Source organism: Talpa occidentalis, unplaced genomic scaffold, assembly GCF_014898055.3.
Source record: "Talpa occidentalis isolate TD23 unplaced genomic scaffold, MPIMG_talOcc4v2.1 talOcc4.3, whole genome shotgun sequence".
NCBI lineage: Eukaryota > Metazoa > Chordata > Mammalia > Eulipotyphla > Talpidae > Talpa > Talpa occidentalis.
This window is the reverse complement of record NW_023603184.1, coordinates 137,874,923-137,899,175: the sequence shown is the minus strand read 5'-3', so window position 1 is coordinate 137,899,175 and position 24,253 is coordinate 137,874,923. Positions and strand designations below refer to the sequence as shown.

The window sequence follows — 24,253 nt, the reverse complement described above, 5'->3', positions numbered from 1 at the left end:
TTTTAAATGAAGTACCTCTAAATGGCAGGTAGTCCTGCAAATGAAGAGTCCTCTGAATGTAGGGACAGAGAAAGGGCTGGATCTGCAAGATAATTAGGAGGAGGAACCAACAGTCCTTGCCTCTCAGCTACCCCACCTTTTTGTAGTTATTGTAACCTGTTTGGGAGGCATTACCTTTAGTCACCTTTAACCCTTACACTTTACGTTCTGGGACCCAGGGCTGGGACATAGGATCTAAATCCTTAACTCTGTTTTCCTCAACCACCTTCCTCAACTACACACCCTCATTCCCCCTACACACACACACACACACACACACACACACACACACACACACAGACATACCCATGCAGCTGTTCAGTAAATACCAGACGGTGCTGTCCCTGCTCAGCCAGGGGGACCTGAAGCTCCCCATCCCTCCCGCTTCTCCCCTTCTCCCCTCTTTCTATCAGCAAGATAAAAAGACCAAAGGGAGAATGAAAACTGCAGGAAGGCCAGGGCGCAGGGCCCCGATCAAGACCGGGCAGGAAGGACTGAGAGGAGACGCAAGGGGAGAAGGACAGGGATCTTGGCACCCACTCGCCTTTCAGTGCTTTGGCAAATTCACGCAAAGTCACATTGTTTCTGGCAGGAGGTTCTGCCTTCCCACCATCTGGCATTAAGGACTGAGTTAAGGGGCTACATAACCACACACAGCACACACCCTGGGAGCCCAAGATGTGAAGAACTCAGTCCCAGCATCGGCAGCCTTGCTGTGTTTACGCCAAAAACCTACGTAATGGGGGGCCTCCCTGGTGCCATACGGGGTTAAGGCCCAGCACTATGAAGCTATCCGCAACCACCGCAGCACGAGCTCAATCCCCGGCCAGGGAGGTGACCCACATGGCACAGCAGACCTCTCCTGTCTCGCCCGCTGCTCCCCTCAGCAGTGTATCTCAGACAGTCTGCCTGTTCTGCTGCCCACTCTGTCTCTGGTGAATCCTCTTACCCCCCACACCTCTGGCCTGTACCTCAATTCTTGTATGCATAAATAAATAAATCTTTTTAAAAAATCTTCAAATTAAAAAGAAAAACAACAACTATGTAATGGGTATGTCCCGGGACTCTTGGCAAATTGAAATCCTCAGGTCTATGTTCTTCTGCCTCTCTGCCCTTGTCAATTCTCAGATGCTGTCAACTCATACATCCTTCCCTTAACTTTCCACCCAAGCTCCTGAGAAACCTCAAATCTGCCCAGCGACGAATGTCTGTCTCAGTGGGGCCCCAAAGTCATGATCTCTGAGTCTGTGAATCACCTGACTTTGAGCTCAGCGGGTGACCAGTATCGAGGCAGAACCTGGCCAGGGTGGGAGTACATGCACCTGGGATGTGGGCACTGTGCTGCCGTAGGGGCGTTTAGGACTGGCAGTGCTGGCAATGTGATGGGCACGTCAGGCTCATCTTGCATAAAGCCAGTTCTGTCTCCCAAGTGGCTGTCAGGAGCTCGGAGCAGTTTTGTGTCATCCCCAGGCGTCCACTTACAGCTCTTGAACCTCAGGTCTCCAAGGTCAAGTGAGGCTGGAGCAACTAGAGAGCCCACAGTCCCATGCTCTGTCCCCCACCCGCCACACACCATATCAGAGAAGGCTGAGAACACAGCCGAGTCATATGCACTATGCTTTTATTGTCACATTACCCATGGCAAGGCATGAGGTGGGGGTGGAGCCCTCAGGCAGAAATGCAGAAGGAGGGGAGCAATGGGAACCCTTTTCCCCAAATTCTGTCCTCTTCCCAGCTGATGGGGTTGGGGGCTAGACCTCCAGCAAGGCTGCCTTAGATACAGGCACAGTGTTGCGTGAGAAGGTTGGGCACCGTCTCGTACTTGAACGAGTAACCTCCATCCGAGGTAGTGCGGACACGGAGGGGCCTCATGGTCCCTGGGAGAGCAGCACAGCAAGGCAGGGCCCCTGGCACCAGCGAAAGGCGCTGCACCGGGGTAGGGGCAACCCCAGGGCCTGGTAGGGGCAGGTCTGGCGGGGTGGGCAGCCCACAGCCACCGTGACAATAGTGGAAGATGAAGCTGGGAGGGTGCACGATCCACCGGTCCCAGCCCAGCTCCTGGAAGGAGATGTTGAGGGCTGCTCTGTGGCAGTTGGCATGGGCGGCGAGTTCCTCTGGGGGCCTCTGCAGCAGACGCAGGGCAGAGGGAGACCAAGGCCAGGACAGCGGGGGAGCGGAACGGCGGGCTCGCTCCCCTCCGCTGGGTGGCCTGGCCCGCGTGTGGGCCACCAGGAAGGGTATGGCCTCAGGCCGGGCTGAGCAGGAACAGAGAGGACAGCGCAGCAGCAGCACCAGGACAGGGTGGCTCAGCAGAGGGAGGGCAGAGGCTGCCAGGTGCAGCACAGCCCAGCGAGGCGGGCCCTGGCCCAGTGTCATGGGCACAGCCACGGGAGCCCCAGATGACAGCACCAGCAGGTCTAGCAGGGGCCCAGAGCTATTGGAGGCTGCTGTGTCCTGCCTGTTCAGTCCCGTGTGGAACCACAGCTGAGCCGAAGTCACCTGGCGGCTGCGTGTGTGCTGGGATGGCCGGAACACGTAGGTGAAGAGGCCTTCCTCTGCCTCCCGGGCCAGCTTTCCAGCAGCTGGCTCATCCTCACAGCTGGCACCTGCAGGAGACAGAGGGAGGCAGAGGGCAGCCCTGACTAGCAGAACGCGGGACCCCTCTTCCTCAGCAGAAGAGATGTGGCTACCATTCATGAGCCTGCCAAGCACACTCTGGGTGCTCTGCCAGACTCGGGGACTCTCTCCAGTCTTGAAAGAAGTAACAGAGGCGCCCATCTGTTATTTCATCATTAAAGGACTTAAAAAATACAAGACACTGCCAACTTCTCTCTGAAGTGGTTTTGCCAATTAATATTCCCATCAGCAATGTGAAAGAGGCCCTGCCTGTCCCTTCACCAAACACTGAGCTGGGAGTTAGACTTACATTTCGTTCATCTGAATGTGTGACACATACCTTGACCGGGGTGTCCACGGGTATTTGTTCTATTACTCTGTATCTTCCTAGACTACAGCAATGTTGCATGACAAATTCTCTAAAATAATTGTTGTTTGAAAAGACAGGTTAACACCAAAAAGGAACAGAAGGAGAAGAAAAGGCATAACTCAGAATGAAGGACAGAACTTTCTAGAAAGTGTCTTTGACATGCTTTTCCTCAGGTGTTTCTAGATTATACTAAAGAATGACAGACCAGCATCAGCCAAAAGACTGGCAATTGGATCTGTACTGTTACATGGATTTATGTCATTATAAACTTCATAATGGTTGACCCATTGTGCAGATAAGGGAACTGAGGGTAAGAAAAGTGAATTGACATTTACCTCTGTAGTACTCAGGCTGGGAGTCTGCCTGATCCCAAAGTCATATTTGTGCTTCTTGGGGACTAAAGAGCAGGGAGGGAGAGGTTCTTTTCTAAGAAAGTTCAGCCAGATTACAAGAAGGGCTTTATTCCATCAGCCACTGGGACTTGGGGACATATATAAGGAGGTGAGAAGGGAATTCAAGAGAAGTTAAACTAGTTTTCCAACTAACTTTCTCCTGCATCCCTGCTATCTTTTCGAGTTTCAGGTACTTGGGGTTAAAGAAACAGGGTTCGTAGTGGGGAACAGAGGCAGAGACAGGCGGAAAAGGGGCAGGAAGGGACCTGGGCCCTGATATCTCTAGAGCCCGTTGGCCTCCCAGAATTCTCCCAAACGTCTCCTAGGAGCCACGCATTCTAGAGACCATGTCCCTTAATCCTGAGAGCTGGGCATTATTGTCCATTTGACAGATGTGGAGACAGAGAGGCTCAGGGAGGTTCAGAAACTGAACCATTTGTTGTAAAGTCCGTTGGCTGAGTGACACATCTGGGATTCAAACCCAGATAGGCCTGGCTCCCAAGGCTGCTGCACCACAGTGCTTCCCCAAGGCAGCCTCCACCCCCACTTCTCCATTACCTGTCACTGGGAAAAGGATAGCCTGGGAGACATCCTCCTCCAAAGGTTCAGAGCCCCGGCGGCGCACGAAGGCCCCCACAGCATGTCTTCGTATCCTGATTCCAGGATCCCCACCTTCCTGGGTTACTGCTGGGGGCCCCAAGGCATCCAGGAACAGGGCCCTCACCTTGGCCAGGACCAGTTCCCGGTCAAGCTCTGGTTCCTGGCAGCCATGCCCACCATGGGGGGCCAGCAACAAGAGGAGCAGCAGAGGCAGCTGGGGCAACATAGCTCACCTAGCAAGGGTGAACCTACACCCTGTCCCGCTCCCCTCTGTCAGGGTGTGCCCAGGGCCTCCCTGCTCTCCCCTCCCCATCCTACCACAGCCCTCTTTTACCCTCCTCACCCCAGGCTTCCCCAGGCCTTCCCACGCCCTGCTGTCCCAGTTGCCCCTGCCCATGGCATTGAGACCTCCTATCTCTGACGCAGATGTCTGTGGCCCTGAGCCTTATCTCCCACTCCCGCCAGGAATGTGGGGGAGGGGCTGGTGAGGGTTTTCACCCCAAGTGACCTGACCCACACATACAACCCCTCCCCCCACACACACACAAATGCAGGCGCTTGTACACACACACACTGCTAAGAGTCCCATCCCAACACCCAGTACAGAGGTGATAGTGCGTGGGTCAAGGCGGGGGGTGCAGGGGGGGGGCGGTATGGGGTCTTCCAGCTCCCGAAAGCGTTCTTCATCAGGGAGACAGAACTCTGCGAGCCAGCCCCACAGACCTTGTGGGGCCCCTTCCAACCCAGCAGGGCCCAGGCTGGGGCTGGGGCTAGACCCCGGGCTCAGCGGGGGGCTGGGGGGGTCTCTGCCTGCTCTATACTTAGCCTGGAGGAGCCCGTCTGGGCTCCTGTCCTCCAGCTGTGTCATCAGAGAATATTTTTGGGATTGGCAGCTGCAGGCGCCTCTGCCACTCAGGCCCAAGCCAGGCGGGCCGTAGGGGACCTGGCGGCTGGAGGTGGGAGGGAGGAGGGGAGCGAGGCCCGGGCTGTGGGAGGGGGCTGGAGAGCGAGGCGCTCGGCGCAGGAAGCCGGGCCGCGGGGCCCCTCGCGGCGGAGCAGACAGGAAGGACTGCCCCCTGCGCGCCGGGCTCCGCGCCCGGGAGTAGCCGCCGCCGCAGAGCTGCAGCCCGGGGCCGAGGGTAAGGAGGCGAGCCGGGAGCGGGCGGCCAGGGCAGAGCTCCGCGGGGGCCCGCGCCCCGCCGCGCCCCGCCGCGCCCCGCCTCCCGGGCTCCGGGGACCGCTCCCGGCCTCGGCGCGCCCGCCGGCCGCCCCCAGCCCCCCGCCCTCCCCGGCGCCGTCTGCGGCCGCCGCGATGAAGGCGGGCTCGGGGGACCAGGGGAGCCCCCCGTGCTTCCTGCGCTTCCCGCGGCCCGTGCGGGTGGTGAGTGGCGGCGAGGCCGAGCTCAAGTGCGTGGTCCTGGGGGAGCCGCCGCCCACCGTCGCGTGGGAGAAGGGCGGGCAGCCGCTGGCGGCCTCCGAGCGCCTGAGCTTCCCCGCGGACGGCGCGGAGCACGGGCTGCTGCTGAGCGGCGCGCGGCCCCACGACGCGGGCGTCTACGTGTGCCGCGCGCGCAACGCGGCCGGCGAGGCCTACGCGGCGGCCGCCGTCACGGTGCTGGAGCCGCCCGCGCCCCCCCGCGCCCCCGCGCCCGCCGCGCGCCCGCCGCCCGCGCCCGCCCCCGGCGAGGGCGCCCCGGTGTTCCTGGCGGGGCCGCGCTCCCAGTGGGTGCTGCGCGGCGCGGAGGTGGTGCTGGCGTGCCAGGTGGGGGGCCTCCCGCCGCCCGCGCTGCACTGGGAGAAGGACGGGATGGCGCTGGGCGAGGTGTGGGACAGCGGCCACTTCGCGCTCGAGCCGGGCCGCGCCGAGGGCGGCCGGGGCGCTCGCCTGGCGCTGCGCATCCTGGCGGCGCGCCTGCCCGACTCGGGCGTGTACGTGTGCCACGCCCGCAACGCGCACGGCCACGCGCAGGCCGGCGCGCTGCTCCAGGTGCACCAGCCCCCCGAGAGCCCGCCCGAGGACCCCGACGAGGCGCCCCCGCCGGCCGTGGAGCCCGGCAAGGGCGCGCCCAAGACCTTCTGGGTCAACGAGGGCAAGCACGCCAAGTTCCGCTGCTACGTGATGGGCAAGCCGGAGCCCGAGATCGAGTGGCACTGGGAGGGCCGCCCGCTGCTCCCCGACCGCCGCCGGCTCATGTACCGCGACCGCGACGGCGGCTTCGTGCTCAAGGTGCTCTACTGCCAGGCCAGGGACCGCGGGCTCTACGTGTGCGCCGCGCGCAACTCGGCGGGCCAGACGCTCAGTGCCGTCCAGCTGCACGTCAAAGGTACCTCGTCGCCCCGCGGGCGGCTGGGGCGCTGGAGAGGGGACCTTGGCGCCCTCTGGAGCCCTGAGTCCGGCCCTCCTCGGTGCCCAGAGCAGACCTGCTGGGAGGGAGGAGAGGCGGAATTCAAATACCACCTGCTGCCCACCCTCCGCGCCCTGGGACCGAGATTTAAGAGGTGCCAGGGCGCCCAGGAACTTCTTAGCAAACCCCAAAGTGATTCACAGGCAGATGGTGGAAAAACCCTGGTTGATAAACAGCTTTGAGAAGTGGTGGTTTTCACTTCTTTGTTATTTTACTCCCCTCCCCCAAGGGCCGGGGCCTCATTCGGAGCCCCAGTCCCTAAGACAGATAAAGGGAGCGATTTATGGGTGTGAGTTTCTAAGCCCAGATTTGCAGTGTACACTCGTGAAGCTAACCAGTGAGTACAAGGGGGGGAGTTTTACAGGATAGGCTTATTTGAAGCGGAGGCTGCCTGCGTATCCCAGGCTAGATCAGTGGGGAAGGTCCCACCGCCCACAGCTTGTTGAGACATTCCAGATTCATACCAAAGGTAAACGTGAGGGAGGAAACCCCCAGGCAAGTTTTGACTAGTCGTCCATTAAACTGCTCCATGTTTGCAAGAAAGGAAAAGTAAGGAGAGGAAATTTATGTTTCAAAGTTGAGTCACCAATAATAGTCAATAAATACTTCAATTGCCCTTAAACAGAAAATCTAGGGGGGTTGGAAAACCACCCTAAACTCACACTGGAAGTTAAGGCTCTCCTTAGTAGCAGTTCATCTCAGCTCCCCGGATTATACCTTCCCTGGTTATCGCCCAACTGTTTCCCTCATAGGAAAAAATGCTGGCAGATGTCCCGAGCCTTGCCTGGCACGGGGTCAAGCATGTGGCACCTGTGTCGCAGTGGTGGCCTGGTGGGCATGGGTGGATGTGCACAGATGGGCCAGACCAGCTGAACTCTGGCAGGAGGGAGGAGCTCACTCAGCAGGAAGACCCGGGAGGAGCTTTCCAGAGCTGCGCAAGGCCCTCAGGCTTCTCCTAAGCCCAACTAACCCACGGCCCTTCTGTCATCATGCTTTCTTCCCTTCAAAATGCAGTTTGAAATGCTTTAACTACTTTAAAAGTGAAATTCAACCCAGACCCTAGCAGAATGTGTGCCTCTGAGGGCCCCAGCAGCCAGATTGAACATCACTGATGTTCAAGCCCAACCGTCCCTCTTACCACTTTACAAGAAAGGAAGCTGAGGCCCAGGATCACTGAAAGGCCAGAACCACCTTGGCCATCTTCAAGGTGCTGTGGCTAGGGATGTAGGCCATCCGACTTCCCTCCTGGTGGTTTTTCTGTGATTCCACAAAGCCTGCTGGCTCTGGGAAAAGAGCCTCTGGCATGAGCTCATGTGGGTTTGGGCAATGGACAGTGCCAGGAGGACCCTTCACCCAGCCTGGCCCTCTCCAGAGCCTCCCCTGGTCTCTGTCCTCCCCCAGAGCCCCGCCTCCGCTTCACGAGGCCACTGCAGGACGTGGAGGGCCGAGAGCATGGGATCGTGGTACTGGAGTGTAAGGTCCCCAACTCCCGCATCCCAACCGCCTGGTTTCGCGAGGACCAGCGGCTGCTGCCCTGCCGCAAATACGAGCAGATCGAGGAGGGCACCGTCCGGCGCCTCATCATCCACAGGCTGAAGGCAGATGATGACGGCGTGTACCTGTGCGAGATGCGGGGCCGGGTGCGCACCGTGGCCAATGTGACAGTCAAAGGTCGGCTGGCCTGGGGAGGAGGCGAAGGCTCACGACGGTAGGTGCCCGGACCCTGGGCTGATGGGCTCCTGTCTGCCTCCCAGGACCCATCCTGAAGCGGTTGCCCCGGAAGCTCGATGTCCTGGAGGGAGAGAATGCGGTGCTGCTGGTGGAGACTCGAGAGGCTGGGGTCGAGGGGCGCTGGAGTCGCGATGGGGAGGACCTGCCGGCCACTTGCCAGAGCAGCTCTGGCCACATGCATGCCCTAGTCCTTCCAGGAGTCACCCGAGAAGATGCTGGCGAGGTCACCTTTAGCCTGGACAACTCACGTACCACCACTCTGCTCAGAGTCAAATGTGAGGGCACAAGAGCCCCCGTGCAGGCTCTTCAGGGCTGGATAGGAGGGCCAGGGCAGGAGGGTGCTGGACACCAGAGCCTGGGTGGGCAAAGTGGAGTTAAGGTGGGAGGGCTGTGGAAGACTGGAGCAAGGCTCGGATACAGACCCTGCCTCTGTCTCAGGTGTCAAGCACAATCCTCCGGGGCCCCCCGTGTTGGCAGAGATGTTCAAGGGCCACAAGAACACAGTCTTGCTGACCTGGAAACCCCCTGAGCCAGCTCCCGAGACCCCCTTCATCTACCGGCTGGAGCGGCAGGAGGTGGGCTCGGAAGACTGGATCCAGTGCTTCAGCATTGAGAAAGCTGGGGCTGTGGAGGTGCCGGGAGACTGCGTGCCCTCCGAGGGCGACTATCGCTTCCGCGTCTGCACCGTCAGCGAACATGGCCGCAGTCCACATGTTGTGTTCCACGGGTCTGCTCACCTCGGTGAGTTGGTCCTGCCAGACCCAGCTCATCAGTGACTGTACCCCAAGGGGGGCTCTGCCCATCACCTCTCCTTCCCTCCCCAGCCTCTGGTCCCCATCCTCTGCTTCACCTGCCATCCCCTGCCCTCTGCCACCCCTCTGGTTCTGATGGCTGTGTTCTGCCCCCTTCTCAGTACCCACAGCTCGTCTGGTAGCAGGTCTAGAAGATGTGCAGGTATACGATGGGGAAGATGCTGTCTTCTCCCTCGATCTCTCCACCATCATTCAGGGCACCTGGTTCCTTAATGGGGAAGAGCTCAAGAGCAGTGAGCCAGAGGGCCAAGTGGAGCCTGGGGCCCTGAGATACCGTATGGAGCAGAAGGGCCTGCAGCACAGACTCATCCTGCAGGCTGTCAAACACCAGGACAGTGGGGCCCTGGTTGGCTTCAGCTGCCCGGGTGTGCAGGACTCAGCCGCCCTCACCATCCAAGGTTGGTGTGAGTGGGACCAGAGTGGGTGGATAGGGTCATAACACACGTGTCCTGTGGACAAGATAAGACAAATGTTCTTGCCGAATCTCACATCTAGGCTCAGAGAGTAAGGTACATGTATAGGACTCAGTGTTCTAGAGACCAGTCTCAACCCACATGCAACATACAGGGCCCCTTGTTATTGTCCACAGTATCATATCCAAATTCTTCAGGGAAATTTGTGACTTAACTCTGTCACATTTGTCATCTCAGAGACATGGCCCCTGACCCCTCGTCCTCAACTGCTTCCTGCCCTGTAGTTTATCTGTTGGAGCGGTTTCTTATGGACCAAGCTTAATCATTTTTTGTATATTAACACAACCCTTTGAACAGCCCCATACACATAGAGTCTTTTGTCATCCCATTAAACAGGTGAGGAAATAGGCACAGAGCAGTTAAGTGACTTGACCAAAGTCGCAAAGCTAATGAGTTGCAAAGCTAAGCTCTCATTAGCTTTGCCGGGCTAGGAACCTAGGCCGTCTGGCTCCAGAGTCACACTGTACCACCTGAGGCACCCCCAAGGAGGAGGTCAGTCATCGGCAGGAATGCTGGCATTTGCCTTCTCACTGTCATTGCTGGGGTTTGTGAGGCCAACCAAAGGATTCCTCGGTGCCCAAGCCCAGGGTCTTGAAGGGGTTGGCCACCAGCACTCCAGGAAGAGAGCAGAGTAAGTAAGGAAAATCCAGCTCCTGGTGCAGCACTTCCAGAAGGGAGCCCCAACCACTGACATCAGCATCACCTGGATGCCTAGTTTATAATGCAGATTCCCTGGCCCTTGTACCCTTGGCGGGGGGCACAGTCTAAACACCTGCATTTCTAGCAGACTCCTTTGGAATTCCTCCACACACCAAAACCACTGCTCTGGTTTTTTTTTAAAGATTTATTTATTTATGCATTCAAGAACTGGGGTATAGGCCAGAGGTGCGGGGGAAGGGGGAATAGGATTCACCAGAGACAGAGTGGGGAACAGAACAGGCAGACTGAAGTATACTGCTGAGGGAGGAGCGGATGAGTCAGGAGAGGTCTGCTGTGCCATGTGGGTAGCTCCCTGGCTGGCTGGGGATTGAACTCGTGCGGCAGAGGCAGCCGATGGCTTCACAGTGCTGTGCTTAACCCCTTGCGCCACCAGGGAGGCCCCAAGAGCACTAATCTTAAGAGTTGCTGGGTAAGCCTAAAACTATTTGTAAAACTCCAACAAACGCACAGGCAGCAGTTGTTGGCCTGATATGCCTGATAACCTGCAGCAGAGGGGGTGCTTGTCCCAGCTGGCGTGCAACACACACAATGCCCCATGTGACCGTGCTTCTCCCTGCAGAGAGCCCCGTGCACATCCTGAGTCCGCAGGACAAGGTGTCGCTGACATTCACAACCTCGGAGCGGGTGGTGCTGACCTGTGAGCTCTCCCGGGTGGACTTCCCGGCAAGCTGGTACAAGGATGGGCAGAAGGTGGAAGAGAGCGCGTCGCTGGTGGTGAAGGCCGATGGGCGCAAACACCGGTTGATCCTGCCAGAGGCCCAAGTCCGAGACAGCGGCGAGTTCGAGTGCAGAACAGAAGGAGTCTCGGCCTTCTTCAGTGTCACCGTCCGAGGTCAGGAACAGTGCTCCTCCCCCTGGGGCTGGCTTGGGGCCGCGCAACCCCTGCCCCTTGGGCTGCCTGCTGGAGGGGTCCCTTCCAGGGAGGGCCACAGAACGTGGTTTCAGGTTACTTTGCACTTGCTTCTGAATCCCCCCTGCACCTTCACCCTCCAGCACACTTGCCCCCAAATGCCCTCTGCTGGGGAGAGGGTGGGGGAACGGAATTCCATCAAGGGGAGGAGAGGAAGGAGCGACTTTTACCAGGTGCCTACTGTGAACCAGGTACTAAGCTGGATCATGCAAATGTGTAATCTTCACAGATAGATGGGCCACACTCTCTCCAGTTGACACGTGAAGAAACGAGCCCATCAGAGTTCTGTGACTTGTTCATTGTCACAGCCGGCAGACTCCCTGTCTGGGTTCATGCCCAAGACTGTGCTTCCCCTGCTGCTCCAGGCGGACAGGGTCAAAGGGAAGCATTAAGTGCAGAGGTCTGACAAATCTCAAGGCAGCTCATGGTCTGGCTGCCTCAAAACCATCCTGGAAACCTGACATAAATGCAGGTACCCAGGCACCCCGCACCTCCAAAGCCAAGATCTCCAGGGCAGAGCCTGGGGTTCCATTCTGGAAGGACAGTTTGGTAGCCACTGATCTGGCTCATCCCACTTTAAGTGGAAAACCTATTCCAGCCCCACTGCCAAGAGGTCTTCTAGCCCCTGCCTGAATGTCCCAGTGGCAGGAGCTCACTACCTATAGGGAGCGGGTCCCTTTGGGGCATGCTAGTCATTTTGTTTAAAAGCAACAGCAAGTGTGGCCCTGCCGTGGCTTGTCGCAGTCACCTGTCCAACTAGACAAGCCTCCCTCCCTCCCTCCTGGGTCCCCACTCAGCCATCTCTGATCTTGGGGACCCATGGTGCATGCAGGTGCCACATCACCTATTCTGTCTCGCTCATCACACCTCAGCATCCTGTACCACTGCCCCAGAGTTCCCTGCACAATATGGGCTTGGCCCTCCCATTGTCCTCCCAGGAGGAAACTGTCTTCTGCCTGAGCAGCATGGATGCTTGGTTCCCACGTGTGGGGTAACCCCATCTCTGCTCCCCACCAGACCCCCCGGTGCATATCCTGGACCCCCAGGAGCACGTGTTCGTGCATGCCATCACCTCTGAGTGCGTCATGCTGACCTGCGAGGTGGACCGAGAGGACGCCCCTGTGCACTGGTACAAAGACGGGCAGGAGGTGGAGGAGAGCGACTTTGTGGTACTGGAGAACGAGGGGCCCCATCACCGCCTGGTGCTCCCTGCTGCCCAGCCCCCAGATGGGGGCGAGTTTCAGTGCGTCGCTGGAGATGAGCGTGCCTACTTCACCGTCACCATCACAGGTGGGGGTCCGGCCTGGCTTCCCTGGCAGCTGTAATGGTCTCACTCCTGGGCTGCTAATCCCAACCCCTGCTTGCCTCCCAGCTGATCGGATGCTCCCTTCCCTCTGACCCAGACCCTATCCTGACCCAGCTCTATCCTGAGGTTCAGTCACACAGGAAATGCGTTGCCATTAACCCACTGGCTAGGGCTACATGAGTCACGGGGAAGTCCTGCCTTCTCCATACTCCTGAGGACCCCTGCCAAGGGGAACCTTCGGGAACATGAGTTCTGCTGGGTGGGATCAGAGCAATTGAGTACAGGTGCGAGAGGGGTGGGAAGAGGCCCCAGCCCCACCCGGGCCACCCAAGCTCCCCTCAGCATCTCACCCTTCTCGCTGTCCTTGCCCCAGCCCCGAGCAGGCACGGGGTTTCTGCGGCCACGGTGTGACTGCTCCCTGGTCCCTGGTGTGCTTTGGTGACTGTGGTTGTGTCTCCAGCTGTGAGCGACTCTCCAAGCGGCCGAGGGTCCGCTTTCCAGGAGCAAAGGATTGGTGTGGATCAGGGAGGGCAGCAGGGCGCCTGGGCCTCGGCCCCCTGATGCCCAGCTGTGCTGTCCCTGTCCTCCAGACGTCTCCTCGTGGATCGTGTACCCCAGTGGCAAAGTGTATGTGGCAGCTGTGCGCCTGGAGCGCGTGGTGCTGACCTGCGAGCTGTGCCGCCCCTGGGCCGAGGTGCGCTGGACCAAGGATGGGGAAGAGGTGGTGGAGAGCCCAGCGCTGCTCCTGCAGAAGGAGGACACTGTCCGCCGCCTGGTGCTGCCCGCCGTCCAGCTGGAGGACTCCGGCGAGTACTTATGTGAAATCGATGACGAGTCAGCGTCCTTCACCGTCACTGTCACAGGTGTGGGCCCACCCCAGCTGCCCAGGGTCACCGGAGGATAGTCCTGAGCCCTTGGGGGAGCCGACCATGTACCCTCTAGCTAGCACATGGGGAGGAGGGAGGCGCGGCTGCGGGTGCATGTAACCTGGGGTCCCTGGCCAGATGAGCCCCAAGCCCCGTTCAAATCAGCAGGCTTCTCCCCACTGCCCAAAGCCAAGAATAGCTGTGCTCACCGGCTCACCTGCCAGGCATTTTCTGTGTGCCGGACTGGGCACTGCGTGCTGGGAACTGATACACAGACCCGGTTCCTGCTCTCGGAGAGCTGCCCGTCCAACTGGGGAGAAAGCTGTTAACCAGGGGTCGCAAACGGGTGTCCTCGGGCCCCATGCAGCACACAGATGTGTTTTGTTTGGCCTGCAGAGTCTTACCAAAGTCAGGACAGTTCAAATAGCAATCCGGAGTTATGCGTCCTCTTGAAAAAGCCGAAGACCCGGCGCCTCTGGTCCCGCTTCCCCCCATGGCGACGAACAGCTGGTGCTGAGTAGCAGCTGCCCCTATAATATGGGGCCCACATTCCTCTGACTCCCCCTCCCCGCCATTCCTTTTTGCCTCTCCCCAGACTGCTTCAGCCACTGACCTTATCTACCTGGCCCCTGTGGGCATTTGAGTTTGCGACCCCTGTGTTAAATCAATAAACACACAAATAAATGTACAGTGACATCTTGTGACAAGTGCTCGAGGGATGAGGGCAGAGGACTCACGAGAGCAGAGCAAGAGTCAGGGAGGGCCTCGGAGAGAGCCTGCAGGCTACCGCCGGTGCCAACCCTGAGCTGGGCTCTGGAGACTCCACAGCTCACAGCCTGGCAGGAAAGCCAGACATGGGAAAGGATCTTAGAGTGGGGGGCTGTTGAGCGTTGTGTTGGGGTGCATTGGAACTCCCAGGCTGGGAGCTCCTAACTGGTCAGCATGCAGGAAGTGACTTCAAAATGGACACTTGCAGCAGGGACTGAATTAGCTAAGTGGGCTCGGGGTTTGGGCTGAAGATGGAGGAGAATGTTCAAATCAGGAAAAGCACAAGAAGACTTTGGAGGTGATGGTGGGTTGGTACCAAAAACTGGGGCTGCAGTCCATAGTACCAATCCCGATGGGTACATGTGGCAGTGCTGATGGGTGTTGTAGGGCCCGGGCAGCTTTGGGAGGCACAGAAGAACCCGGCCAGTTGTATTGGATTGACCATTCTGCTCCTGGCATCTATTTTCCTCTTCCCCCTGCCCTGCCCCAGCCTAGGCTGAGCCATTTAGCCCCCTCCACCACTCCTTGCACCCAAGATACTGCAGGGGGGACTCCACCAACCCACAAAGCCACGGAGGTCTTTCTTCATGTGTTCTGCGCTGTAGCAAGTGCCTTCAACTTCTCTCGCCTTGCCCCAAGCCCTGGACAGACATAATGGCCCAGCCACACACATTTCGGCCCACAGTTGCCCTCCCCACAGAACACCAGAATCTTCACGGAGAAGTTCACACAAATGCCACCCGGGATATGGACCAGGGAGAATCAAGTCTGATGCCATGTTGAGGCCCCACAGCTGTGCAGGCATCCCAGCCCTACCCCTGCCCTGTCCTCATGCCACCTGGCCCGTCACCGCCCCCACCCCACCCCCGCAGACAGCCACGCTGCCATCTGGCCACCTGCCTTGCTGGACCCACGGAAGCAGTCTGCATCCTCCAGACTCTTAGAACAAGTCCAGTTGAGGTGGATTGCAGAGTGGCAGGGTGTGTGCCAGTGGGCTCCGCTTTCCGTGCCAGTCTGCAAAAAACCAGACCAGGAAGCTAGATGTTCCCTCACCCAGCCACCAGGGGGCAAATGCTAGAGGCACATTAAGGAGTGCAGACTTGAAGATCCTGGGAGACCACTGGGGAGCATGGGCAGGCCTGCACTTGGTGCCCGGGGCATATCCGATGTTGACATGGCTCCCTGTTGGCGGAAGTGTGACCATTACCAGCAGTTGGAGAGGAACTCCCAGAATCAGCACTTAGCACCCCTGGGAACTCTTGGACAGGTGTTGGCAACTCTTATGCACAGATGTTAAAATCATTACCGAGTGCCTGCGAGCGTTGGCTGGGAATCCCTACCACTGCTTGCGTAGTCTGAGCTTCCCTTCACCAGGTGGTAGTTCTTCCTTCCGCTCGAGGGTAGGCCGCAGCCAACTGTGACTTAGCCATCTGTGCCTCCATGTCCTCATCTGGAAAATGGGAATAAAACAATTCCTACCTCTTAGGGTTGCTGTGAGAGTTAAATGTACAAAGTGTCTAGGACTGTTCCTGCAACTTTAGGAAGGGATGCAGAAGTATTTGCCTTACAGACTATGACAGATTTCTTATTCACTGCTCCAAAACAAGACAAAACACCCCTCCCCAAATCAAAGGGCTTTTTCTAAGTTCAGTATTCAAAGGTATTTCCATAAAACCTGAGCTTAACTGCTGTGAAGCTATTTCTTTAATTTTCCTCTTTATGGTAAATGTATCTAGTCACATTGCAGAAGTCTTGGTCATTCAGGAGTTCCTTTGGGACCTCCCCTGGGGGTGGGGAGGATGCGGCAGGACTTAGCATGCTGTGCTGGACCCTGAAGCGTTCTAGATTCTGTCACACCTCTGCCCCAGGGACTTCAGGGAACAGATCAAGGCCCTATTACTACTTAGGACCCTCGGTGCTCTTGTTCCTGTGGCAGCAGAGACTTCATGCTGCAGGCTGGCTCCAGGGAGGCTTCGGGGAGTTTGTGACGAGCTGTGGTTGCTCCCACTCTGCAGAGCCCCCGGTGCGCATCATATACCCCCGGGATGAGGTGACCCTGATCGCCGTGAGCCTGGAGTGTGTGGTGCTGATGTGTGAGCTGACTCGGGAGGATGCCCCGGTGCGCTGGTACAAGGATGGCCTGGAGGTGGAAGAGAGTGAAGCCCTGGTGCTGGAGAGTGACGGGCCTCGCCGCCGCCTGGTGCTGCCCGCTGCCCAGCCCGAGGACGGGGGCGAGTTTGTGTGTGACGCTGGAGATGACTCAGCTTTCTTCACCGTCACCGTCACAGGTGGGCAGGCATGGGGGCATCCGGGGCAGCAGACAGGCAGGAGTGACCGACACCAACCCCCCACTTCCCACATCTTAGGGGCCTCCACCTGTAGCTCATAGCCCCCCCCATTCTCCAGCCTCCTCGCCTCCTCTGCCTCATTTCTGCCACCTGAAAGCCCTGGCTTGTCCACATCAGGTTGAGAGCGTGACCAGAGACCTGGTGGAGAGAGCCCTGTAACTAGCAACGTTCGTCATTCAGTCAGCAGAGGCTGTGAGCAACTACTGTGAGCTCAGCACTGTTCTAGAGGCAGAGGGCTGCAGTAGTGCACCAGTGAAGCTTGCGTTCTAGTGACTATGGGCAGACAGAAAATAAGTAAATAGATGGTTTATCGGGCGGTGATAGGTGCATCACGGCAAAGCAGGGCAAGTGGAGGCTCAGATAGGTCTGGGCACAGGTCTGGCTCTACCTCTTTGTGTCCATGTGACTTCGGGCGAGTCACTTTCCTCTCACAGAGCCTCAAGTCCTCATCTATAAAGTGAGGCCAGCAGGGGCACATCTCCTAGCAGTGTCAGGAGTGGCAGAAACAAGAGTTGCGGTGTGCTCAGCACAGCACCTGGCGCAGGTGCCCAGGGGTTGTAGCCGGTACCATTCCCCAAAGCAGTGCTTCAAAGGAGAGGACTGAGCATCTGGCGGATGAGGCAGGTAGAGGGCTGCTGGCTGAGGCTAAGTACCCCCATCTCTGTCCACCACCAGCCCCGCCAGAGAGGATTGTGCACCCAGTGGCCCGCAACCTGGACCTGCAATTTGGGGCCCCAGGGCGGGTGGAGCTGCACTGCGAGGTGTCCCCAGTTGGGTCACAGGTCCGCTGGTACAAGGATGGGCTGGAAGTGGAAGCATCGGACACCCTGCAGCTGGGTGCTGAGGGGCCGGTTCGCACCCTAACCCTGCCCCACGCCCAGCCTGAGGATGCCGGGGAGTATGTATGCGAGACCCGTGATGAGGCTGTCACCTTCAATGTCAGCCTGGCTGGTGGGTACCCCTGTCCAGCCTGACGGGGGTTGGGAGGGAGGCAGGGGACACGGAAGGCTGACCCCCTCCTCTCTGTCCAGAACCCCCAATACAGTTCCTGGCCCCAGAGGCAGCCCCCGGTCCACTCTGTGTGGCTCCTGGGGAGCCCGTGGTGCTGAGCTGTGAGCTGTCCCGGACTGGCGCCCTAGTCTCCTGGAGCCACAACGGGACGCCGGTGCAGGAGGGAGATGGCCTGGAGCTGCACGCTGAGGGTCCCCGACATGTCCTCCGCATCCGGGCTGCAGACCCAGCCCAGTCAGGCCTCTACACCTGCCAGTGTGGGGCAGCCCCGGGGGCCCCCAGCGTCACCTTCACTGTGCAAGTGGCTGGTGAGTAAAGCCTGGACAGAATGCCCAAGTTATACCCCAAAGCCCTGGCGTCTCCCTGCTTCTTTAGCACCCTTGTTCACCCTGCCCGCCCCTCTTAGAACCTTTCCCCATCTTGCCTCCCACTACCCTCCTCAAAGTCCTTGAGCTGCTCCTCCCAGTGACCCCCAGCTTTGACCCCACAGAGCCCCCCGTGTGGGTAGTGGCCCCCGAGGCAGCCCAGACGAGGGTTCGCAGCACCCCAGGCGGGGACCTAGAGCTGGCGGTACACCTCTCTGGGCCTGGGGGCCCAGTGCGCTGGTACAAGGACGGGGAGCGACTGGCCAGCCAGGGGCGGGTGCAGCTGGAGCAGGCCGGGGCCAGGCAGGTGCTGCGGGTGCAGGGGGCACGGAGCAGGGACTCTGGGGAGTACCTGTGCGACACGCCCCAGGACAGCCGCATCTTCCTCGTCAGCGTGGAAGGTAACAGTACACCCCTACACCCTTTGGGTCCTGGCACCCCAAGGACCACACCCTTGTGCCATTCTGGGTCCCCTCTCCTCCCTTCCCTGCCTCAGTGCCTCTGGCTCCAACCGGTGCATGTACAGCTCTTGGATGAGGACTCGGGGCTCCCTTTCTGGGAACCCTCACATAGGAGGAGGCGCAGCCCAGTGGTGAGAGGTCTGGGTTTAACCTGGATTCTGCCTCCTAGTAGCTAGACAACACTGGCACGTGGTTGCCTGCTGTGAGCCCTGGCTCCAAAGCGGGAGGCTGGTGCATGTGTTACACAGCTGTTGTGACAGTTAAGTGAGGTAAAAGGGTCCACGGGAGATGGCCTGTTGCTAGGGAGTCAGAGCGGTGAGGCGCCAGGCCAGGATTGAGAGGAATCGGCCGGGAGTGGCAGGTAGTTGGCATCTTGCCCTTTGGAGCAGCCCATGGTGGACACACAGTAGGTCCTCAGGAAAGATTTGTTAAGTAACTGGGGGATGAGGGCCTGTACCCTGAGGAGGGGGTGAAAGGGAGGAGGGGAAAGACCCAGCCTGCCTCACTGCCTATCCCTACCCCCCAGAGCCACCACCCGTGAAGCTGGTCTCGGAGCTGACACCGCTGACCGTCCACGAGGGTGACGATGCCACATTTCGGTGTGAGGTCTCCCCACCCGACGCCGAGGTCACCTGGCTGCGCAATGGGGCCGTTGTCGCTCCAGGGCCCCAGCTAGAGATGGCCCAGAACGGCACGAGCCGCACGCTGACCGTGCGAGGCTGCCAGCTGGCTGATGCGGGGACAGTGACGGCTCGAGCAGGGGGCACAGCCACCAGCGCCCGGCTCCACGTGCGAGGTTTGGCCCTGGCGGGGAGGAGACGGTGCTCCCTGGGCCTGTTCTCCCAGCTCCTCCCCAGCCGCCTCGCCCGGACTGTGAGAGGGAGCAGGGGCCGGTCTCAAGGCCCCACCTGGCTCATGGCCCTCCCTGATTCCCCCCCAGAAACGGAGCTGCTGTTCCTGCGGAGGCTGCAGGACGTGCGGGCAGAGGAAGGCCAGGACGTGTGCCTGGAAGTGGAGACGGGCCAAGTGGGTGCAGCGGGTGCCGTGCGCTGGGTGCGCGGTGGGGAGCCCTTGCCCTGCGACTCCCGCCTGTCCATGGCCCAGGATGGCCATGTGCACCGCCTCTTCATCCACGGCGTCGTCATGGCTGACCAGGGCACCTACGGCTGCGAGAGCCACCACGATCGCACCCTGGCCAGGCTCAGCGTGAGGCGTGAGTGCCCTGTCCTCTCCTAACACAACGCTTGCCCCTGGCACAGCCTGTCCTAGCTGGCCCAGGGCCCCTCAGCACCCCCACCAAAGTGCCCCTCGCCACCGAGGAAGGTCAGCTGGGGCTGACCTCCGGAGTGTGACCTGTCCAAAGCAAAACTTTTCTTTTTCTAATGTTTTTTATTGACCTTAGCAGTCCATGTGGGTTTTGCATTCCATTTCCTATGTCCAAGTTCGCTTTGCTATAAACATAAATATTATGCTCCAGAAAGACTCGCTGTGTTTGCCCTTCAGGCCCGTCTGAGAAGTAGGGATGGCTGCTCAATAGCACCCTCCAGCCCCCACGCTGGCGCTGCGCCCTCTCTTATCTGTGTGACCTCATGCAACTGATTTAACCTCTCAGAGCCAAGTCTTCTTAAAGTGAGACTGATCCCTGCTTCAAGGATCTTCAGGGCCATTAACCGAGATAACAGGAAAAGTGCCCAGACAGAGCTTGGCAAATGGTTGTTGGTGGTGATGCGAATTCTCCTCTGGCTGAAGTCATGCACTTACTCACAATAAACCCACGTCTCAGTGTTATTCGCCTAGAGCTGCTGAGCAGTTTGCCAGAGGCCACACAGCACACAAACTGTGCAGAGCAAGTGCTCAGTCCTGTTTGCCTCCAATTTCTGCGCTTCTCTCAGTGTCACAGCATCTCTCATCCAGACACCTCAGGCCCCTAACCACACCTCCCCGCTTTCATGGGTCCCCTCTCAATACCAGTATGGCCTCTCTTCAATCCTGGCCCAAGTCTGGCCGGCTGTGCTCCCTTCTTTCCATAGGGCCTTAAGTTGGGTGTTAGGGGTGGTGCAGGCAGGGCCAAAGGGTATGTGAGCCCACTGAAGCCCCTGCCCCCAGATGGTGCCTTCACCTCCCTCTCTCCCCATCTTCCCCCACCAGCAAGGCAGCTGAGGGTACTGCGGCCTCTGGAAGATGTGACCGTCATCGAGGGGGGCAGCGCCACCTTCCAGCTGGAGCTGTCCCAGGAGGGTGTGACTGGGGAGTGGGCCCAGGGTGGAGTCCGGCTGCAGCCAGGGCCCAAGTGCCACATACACGCAGAGGGTCACACCCACCGCCTGGTGCTCAGTGGCCTGGGCCTGGCCGACTCTAGCTGTGTCTCCTTCACGGCGGATTCTCTGCGCGCTGCGGCCAGACTCACTGTGAGAGGTGCGGCCTTGGGGACCGCTGCTTGCCTGCTGACCACCCTAGCTGTGACTGCTGATCCCACTACCTGTGTGGCCCCCACTAACTACACCTGTCCCAGTGTGACCCCCCCCACACACTGACTTCCTTGCTAGATTGTGACCCTCCAGGCCTTTGGCCCAGTGTGGTCCCAGTGACCCTCCCATAGAATGTGCCGCTGTGAGCATGCCTGTGACAGCGCAGGTCCTGTTGTCTCCTGCCTGACCATAGCCCCATGGACCACTCTGAGCGTGACCCCACTGACCACACCTGCCTGCTGTGGCTCCCTCCACCTCCCTGAGTGCCTTTCTGACTCATGTCCCAACAATCCACAGACTGCCCAGGGGTGACTCCACCAGCAGCTCTGTGCCTAGGGGTGACTCCAGCACAGCGTCACTGTGCCCTATGCATCTGTGACGGGTACCCCATGGCTCCAGCCAAGGGTGGCCACCACTCACCATGCCTGCCACACATTGACCCCTTTGATCCCACTCTTTCCCACTGACCAGCACCCCTACCTTCAGCCTCTTGTCCCAGCACCTCCCACTCACTAGTGGTCACCACTAATGACTTCTCTAGACTTGTCTAAATGTATCAACCACTGGCCCCTTGTGCCCGAGGGTGTCCTCCTCGTCCCTGTGTGCTGGGCCCCCATTCTGCCCTTACACTGCTCACTCTGCACTGTCCTCCCACCACCAGAGGCCCCAGTGACCATTGTGCAGGGGCCACAGGACCTAGAGGTGACTGAGGGGGACACAGCTACGTTCCAGTGCGAGCTTTCCCAGGCCCTGGCTGATGTCACCTGGGAGAAGGTCAGAGCCCAGCCCCAGCCCAATCCACCTTGGCCTCATAATACTGTCCCCAGCAGAAACACTAATACTCACTATGTGGATGTGCCTGGCACTGTGCTAAAATTTGCTTTACATCTAATCCTTTCATCCTTATGACCCTAGAGGTGGGTCTTCATATCCCCATGTTATGTCAGGAGACTGAGGCTCAGTGGGTTGAAGCATGGCCCAGGGGCAGGTAAAGGGGTGGGGCTCGTTTTTGAATCCAGGTTTGCCTAATTCCAGAATCCACGCTTATGACTGGTGTGATCTACACATGATACAGGCTTCCCGCGCCATGGCACTCCTTCTCAACCCTAGCGCCTCCCAGAGTGACATTAGGGGGGCCCCTGGCCAGACCCCAGCCTGAGCGTGTGCATGTGTGTGGGGCTGTGTGTGTGCTCACGGAAGCGCGCGCCCAGCGGCGCAAACACAAACACCTCGAGACCTCTTGGCATCAGCAGAGGGCGCCGTGGGCGCCTCCCAGGGCCGCGGTCGCCCCGACCAGCCGGCCGCTTCCACCCTTTGAAACTCCCGCCCTAGGACGGGGACCCGCTGTCACCCAGCCCTCGGCTCAAGCTCCAGGCCCTCGGCCCGCGCCGCCTTCTCCAGCTGCGGCGCTGCGGCCCCTCGGACGCCGGGACCTACAGCTGCGCGGTGGGGGCCGTGCGCGCCGGGCCCGCCCGCCTGTCCGTGCGCGGTGGGTACGGGGTGACCCCCAGGCGGGCGGCCGCTGTGGGTGCGGGGACGGACGCAGATCCGAGCTCACCCGAGAGTGGCTCGGGGGGCGTGGCGGGCATTTAAAGATTGGGGCGGGACGCGAACGTCGCGGGGTGCCGCTCCGCGCGCCCCGCCCGCCTGACGCCCCGGGCCCCGCCCCAGAGCGCGCGGTGTCGGTGCTGGGCGAGCTCAGGCCGGTGCGCGCCCGCGAGGGCGGCAGCGCCACGTTCGAGTGCACCGTGTCGGAGGTCGACGTCGCCCGGAGGTGGGAGCTCGGAGGCCGCCCGCTGAGGCCCGGAGGCCGCGTCCGCATGCGACAGGAAGGTCTGGGCGACCTTGCACCCTCCCCGGCCCCCCAGTGCCCCGCCCCCGGCTCGGGCAGACCCCGCCCCGGCCCCCAGACCCCGCCCCGCGAGGGGAAGCGCCGCCCTCCGCTCCGTGGACCCGCCCCGCGGCACATCCAGGCGGTTCGGTGTCTTTCCCCGACCCCCGGCTCAGACCTCGGTCCCGGGCCGTCCTCTCGCCCCTCGGAGCCGCAGGTCCGCCCACCTCGAGACCGACCCGGGCCCCTGCCCCGGCCCCATCTTCACCCCCGAGCGCTCCCCGGAGGCGGCTCTGGCCTCGCTAGCGCCCCTTCACCCCCAGGGAAGAAGCACATTCTGGTGCTGAGCGACCTGCGCGCGGAGGACGCCGGCGAGGTGCGCTTCCAGGCCGGCCCGCCCAGTCCGCGGCGCGGCTGGAGGTGGAGGGTAAGCGTCGGGGGAGGCGGCCGGGCAGGGGCACCGTCTCCTGCCGGGGTTGGCGGCCCTTGCTAGGAGGTCTGCTTCTCCCCGCACCCCCCGCTCCTCGAGGTGCTCCTCTGGGGCGGGTCACCGAGGGCACTGCGTTCCCTGGAGGGCAGGAGACTTTGGGGGCACCGAAGAACAGGCTGGTGGGCGAGAGGTGCGAGCCCAGGAGTGAAGGCCGCGGTGGGGGGGAGACGTGTCCCTCCTCCTGCGGGCCCTGCGCGCCCCTGGTAACTCACGCCCTCGCCCTCCGCCCCCAGCACCGCCTCTCCAGATGTGCCGCCGCCCGCCTCGCGAGAAGTCGGTCCTGGTTGGCCGCCGCGCGGTGCTGGAGGTGACCGTGTCCCGCCCGGGGGGCCAAGTGTGCTGGCTGCGGGAGGGGGTCGAGCTGTGTCCGGGAGGCAAGTACGAGCTGCGCAGCGACGGCCCCACCCACAGCCTGGTCATCCATGACGTGAGGCCGGAGGACCAGGGCACCTACTGCTGCCGCGCGGGTCAGGACAGCGCCCGCACCCGGCTGCTGGTGGAGGGTGAGTAGGCCGCCCGGGCAGAGGTTGGAGGGGCAGGCTGGCTGGCCAGGCAGGAGGGGTCGCCTGGATGCTGGTGGGCAGAGACATTCCTGCCGGAGGCTCTCCAGGACTTTGGGTGGCAAGTTGCTTCTGGGGCGTGTTGGAGGGGGGAGGGGATCACACACAGGACTGAGAGGAGGAGCCCGACTGTTCTCAGCAGGAACCATCTGGTTCAGGTCAGCTGTTCTACCCCCTTCCTGTCCAGGCTTCTCCTCCCTCCCCCCTGTTTCTCTCTCCTGATTACCCCATTTGTACCTGAGTTCCTCTCCTTCCCATCTGCGGCCCCTGGCCTCTGTCCCCCAGCTGTCCCTCACCCCCTCCTGCTCTCTACCCAGCTGGCTTCTTCCTGTCTCAGTGAATTCAACATCAGCCTGAGCAGTGAGCTCCTGAGCTGAGCCCATCTTCCACATAGGAGATGCCCTGCTCTCTGCCTGCATTCCTGCCTTGCCCCACCCCTCACTGACCTCCACTTTCCTGTCCCCACAGACAGCCTGACAGAGGCTCTGAAGGGGTGGGGCAGAGGGTGAAGAACCGCTCTTCCTGTGTGGGTGGCCAGGCTCTGCAGGGGAGAGGAAGGTGGTGCCCACTCTCTCCCCAGCCCCATGCAAGTCATTCCTCTGCAGGGAGCTAGGAGGACCGAACCAGGCCAGGCGGGGCCCTCGGACAGCTTGGAAGGCGCTTGCCCTTACTCTGGGCAGGGGTGGGGAGGCAGGGGAACCAGAGGTGTTG

At 60.2% G+C, this 24,253-nt stretch overlaps 2 protein-coding genes across 2 annotated transcripts; one reads left to right on the top strand and one right to left on the bottom strand.

Annotated features, from left to right (window-relative positions):
• Positions 1-1,615: 1,615 nt before the first annotated feature.
• INHA (inhibin subunit alpha) lies at positions 1,616-4,351 on the bottom strand. Its single transcript, XM_037524125.2, has 2 exons — positions 3,976-4,351; positions 1,616-2,645 (listed from the first exon to the last, which is right to left on the bottom strand). Exons 1-2 carry the CDS (start codon positions 4,241-4,243, stop codon positions 1,813-1,815), a joined length of 1,101 nt encoding a protein of 366 aa, XP_037380022.1. The 5' UTR covers positions 4,244-4,351; the 3' UTR covers positions 1,616-1,812.
• Positions 4,352-5,295: 944 nt separating this feature from the next.
• On the top strand, positions 5,296-23,493 carry OBSL1 (obscurin like cytoskeletal adaptor 1). The gene is given in 21 exon segments (XM_037524124.1): positions 5,296-6,341; positions 7,824-8,093; positions 8,177-8,428; positions 8,592-8,894; positions 9,067-9,363; positions 10,718-10,990; positions 12,086-12,358; positions 12,965-13,237; positions 16,024-16,296; positions 17,032-17,307; positions 17,388-17,675; positions 17,858-18,133; positions 18,720-18,989; positions 19,134-19,406; positions 20,342-20,608; positions 21,323-21,435; positions 21,994-22,150; positions 22,333-22,494; positions 22,816-22,887; positions 22,890-22,919; positions 23,216-23,493. Coding segments are annotated over 21 exon segments (5,688 nt in total). The 5' UTR covers positions 5,296-5,329.
• Positions 23,494-24,253: the final 760 nt, after the last annotated feature.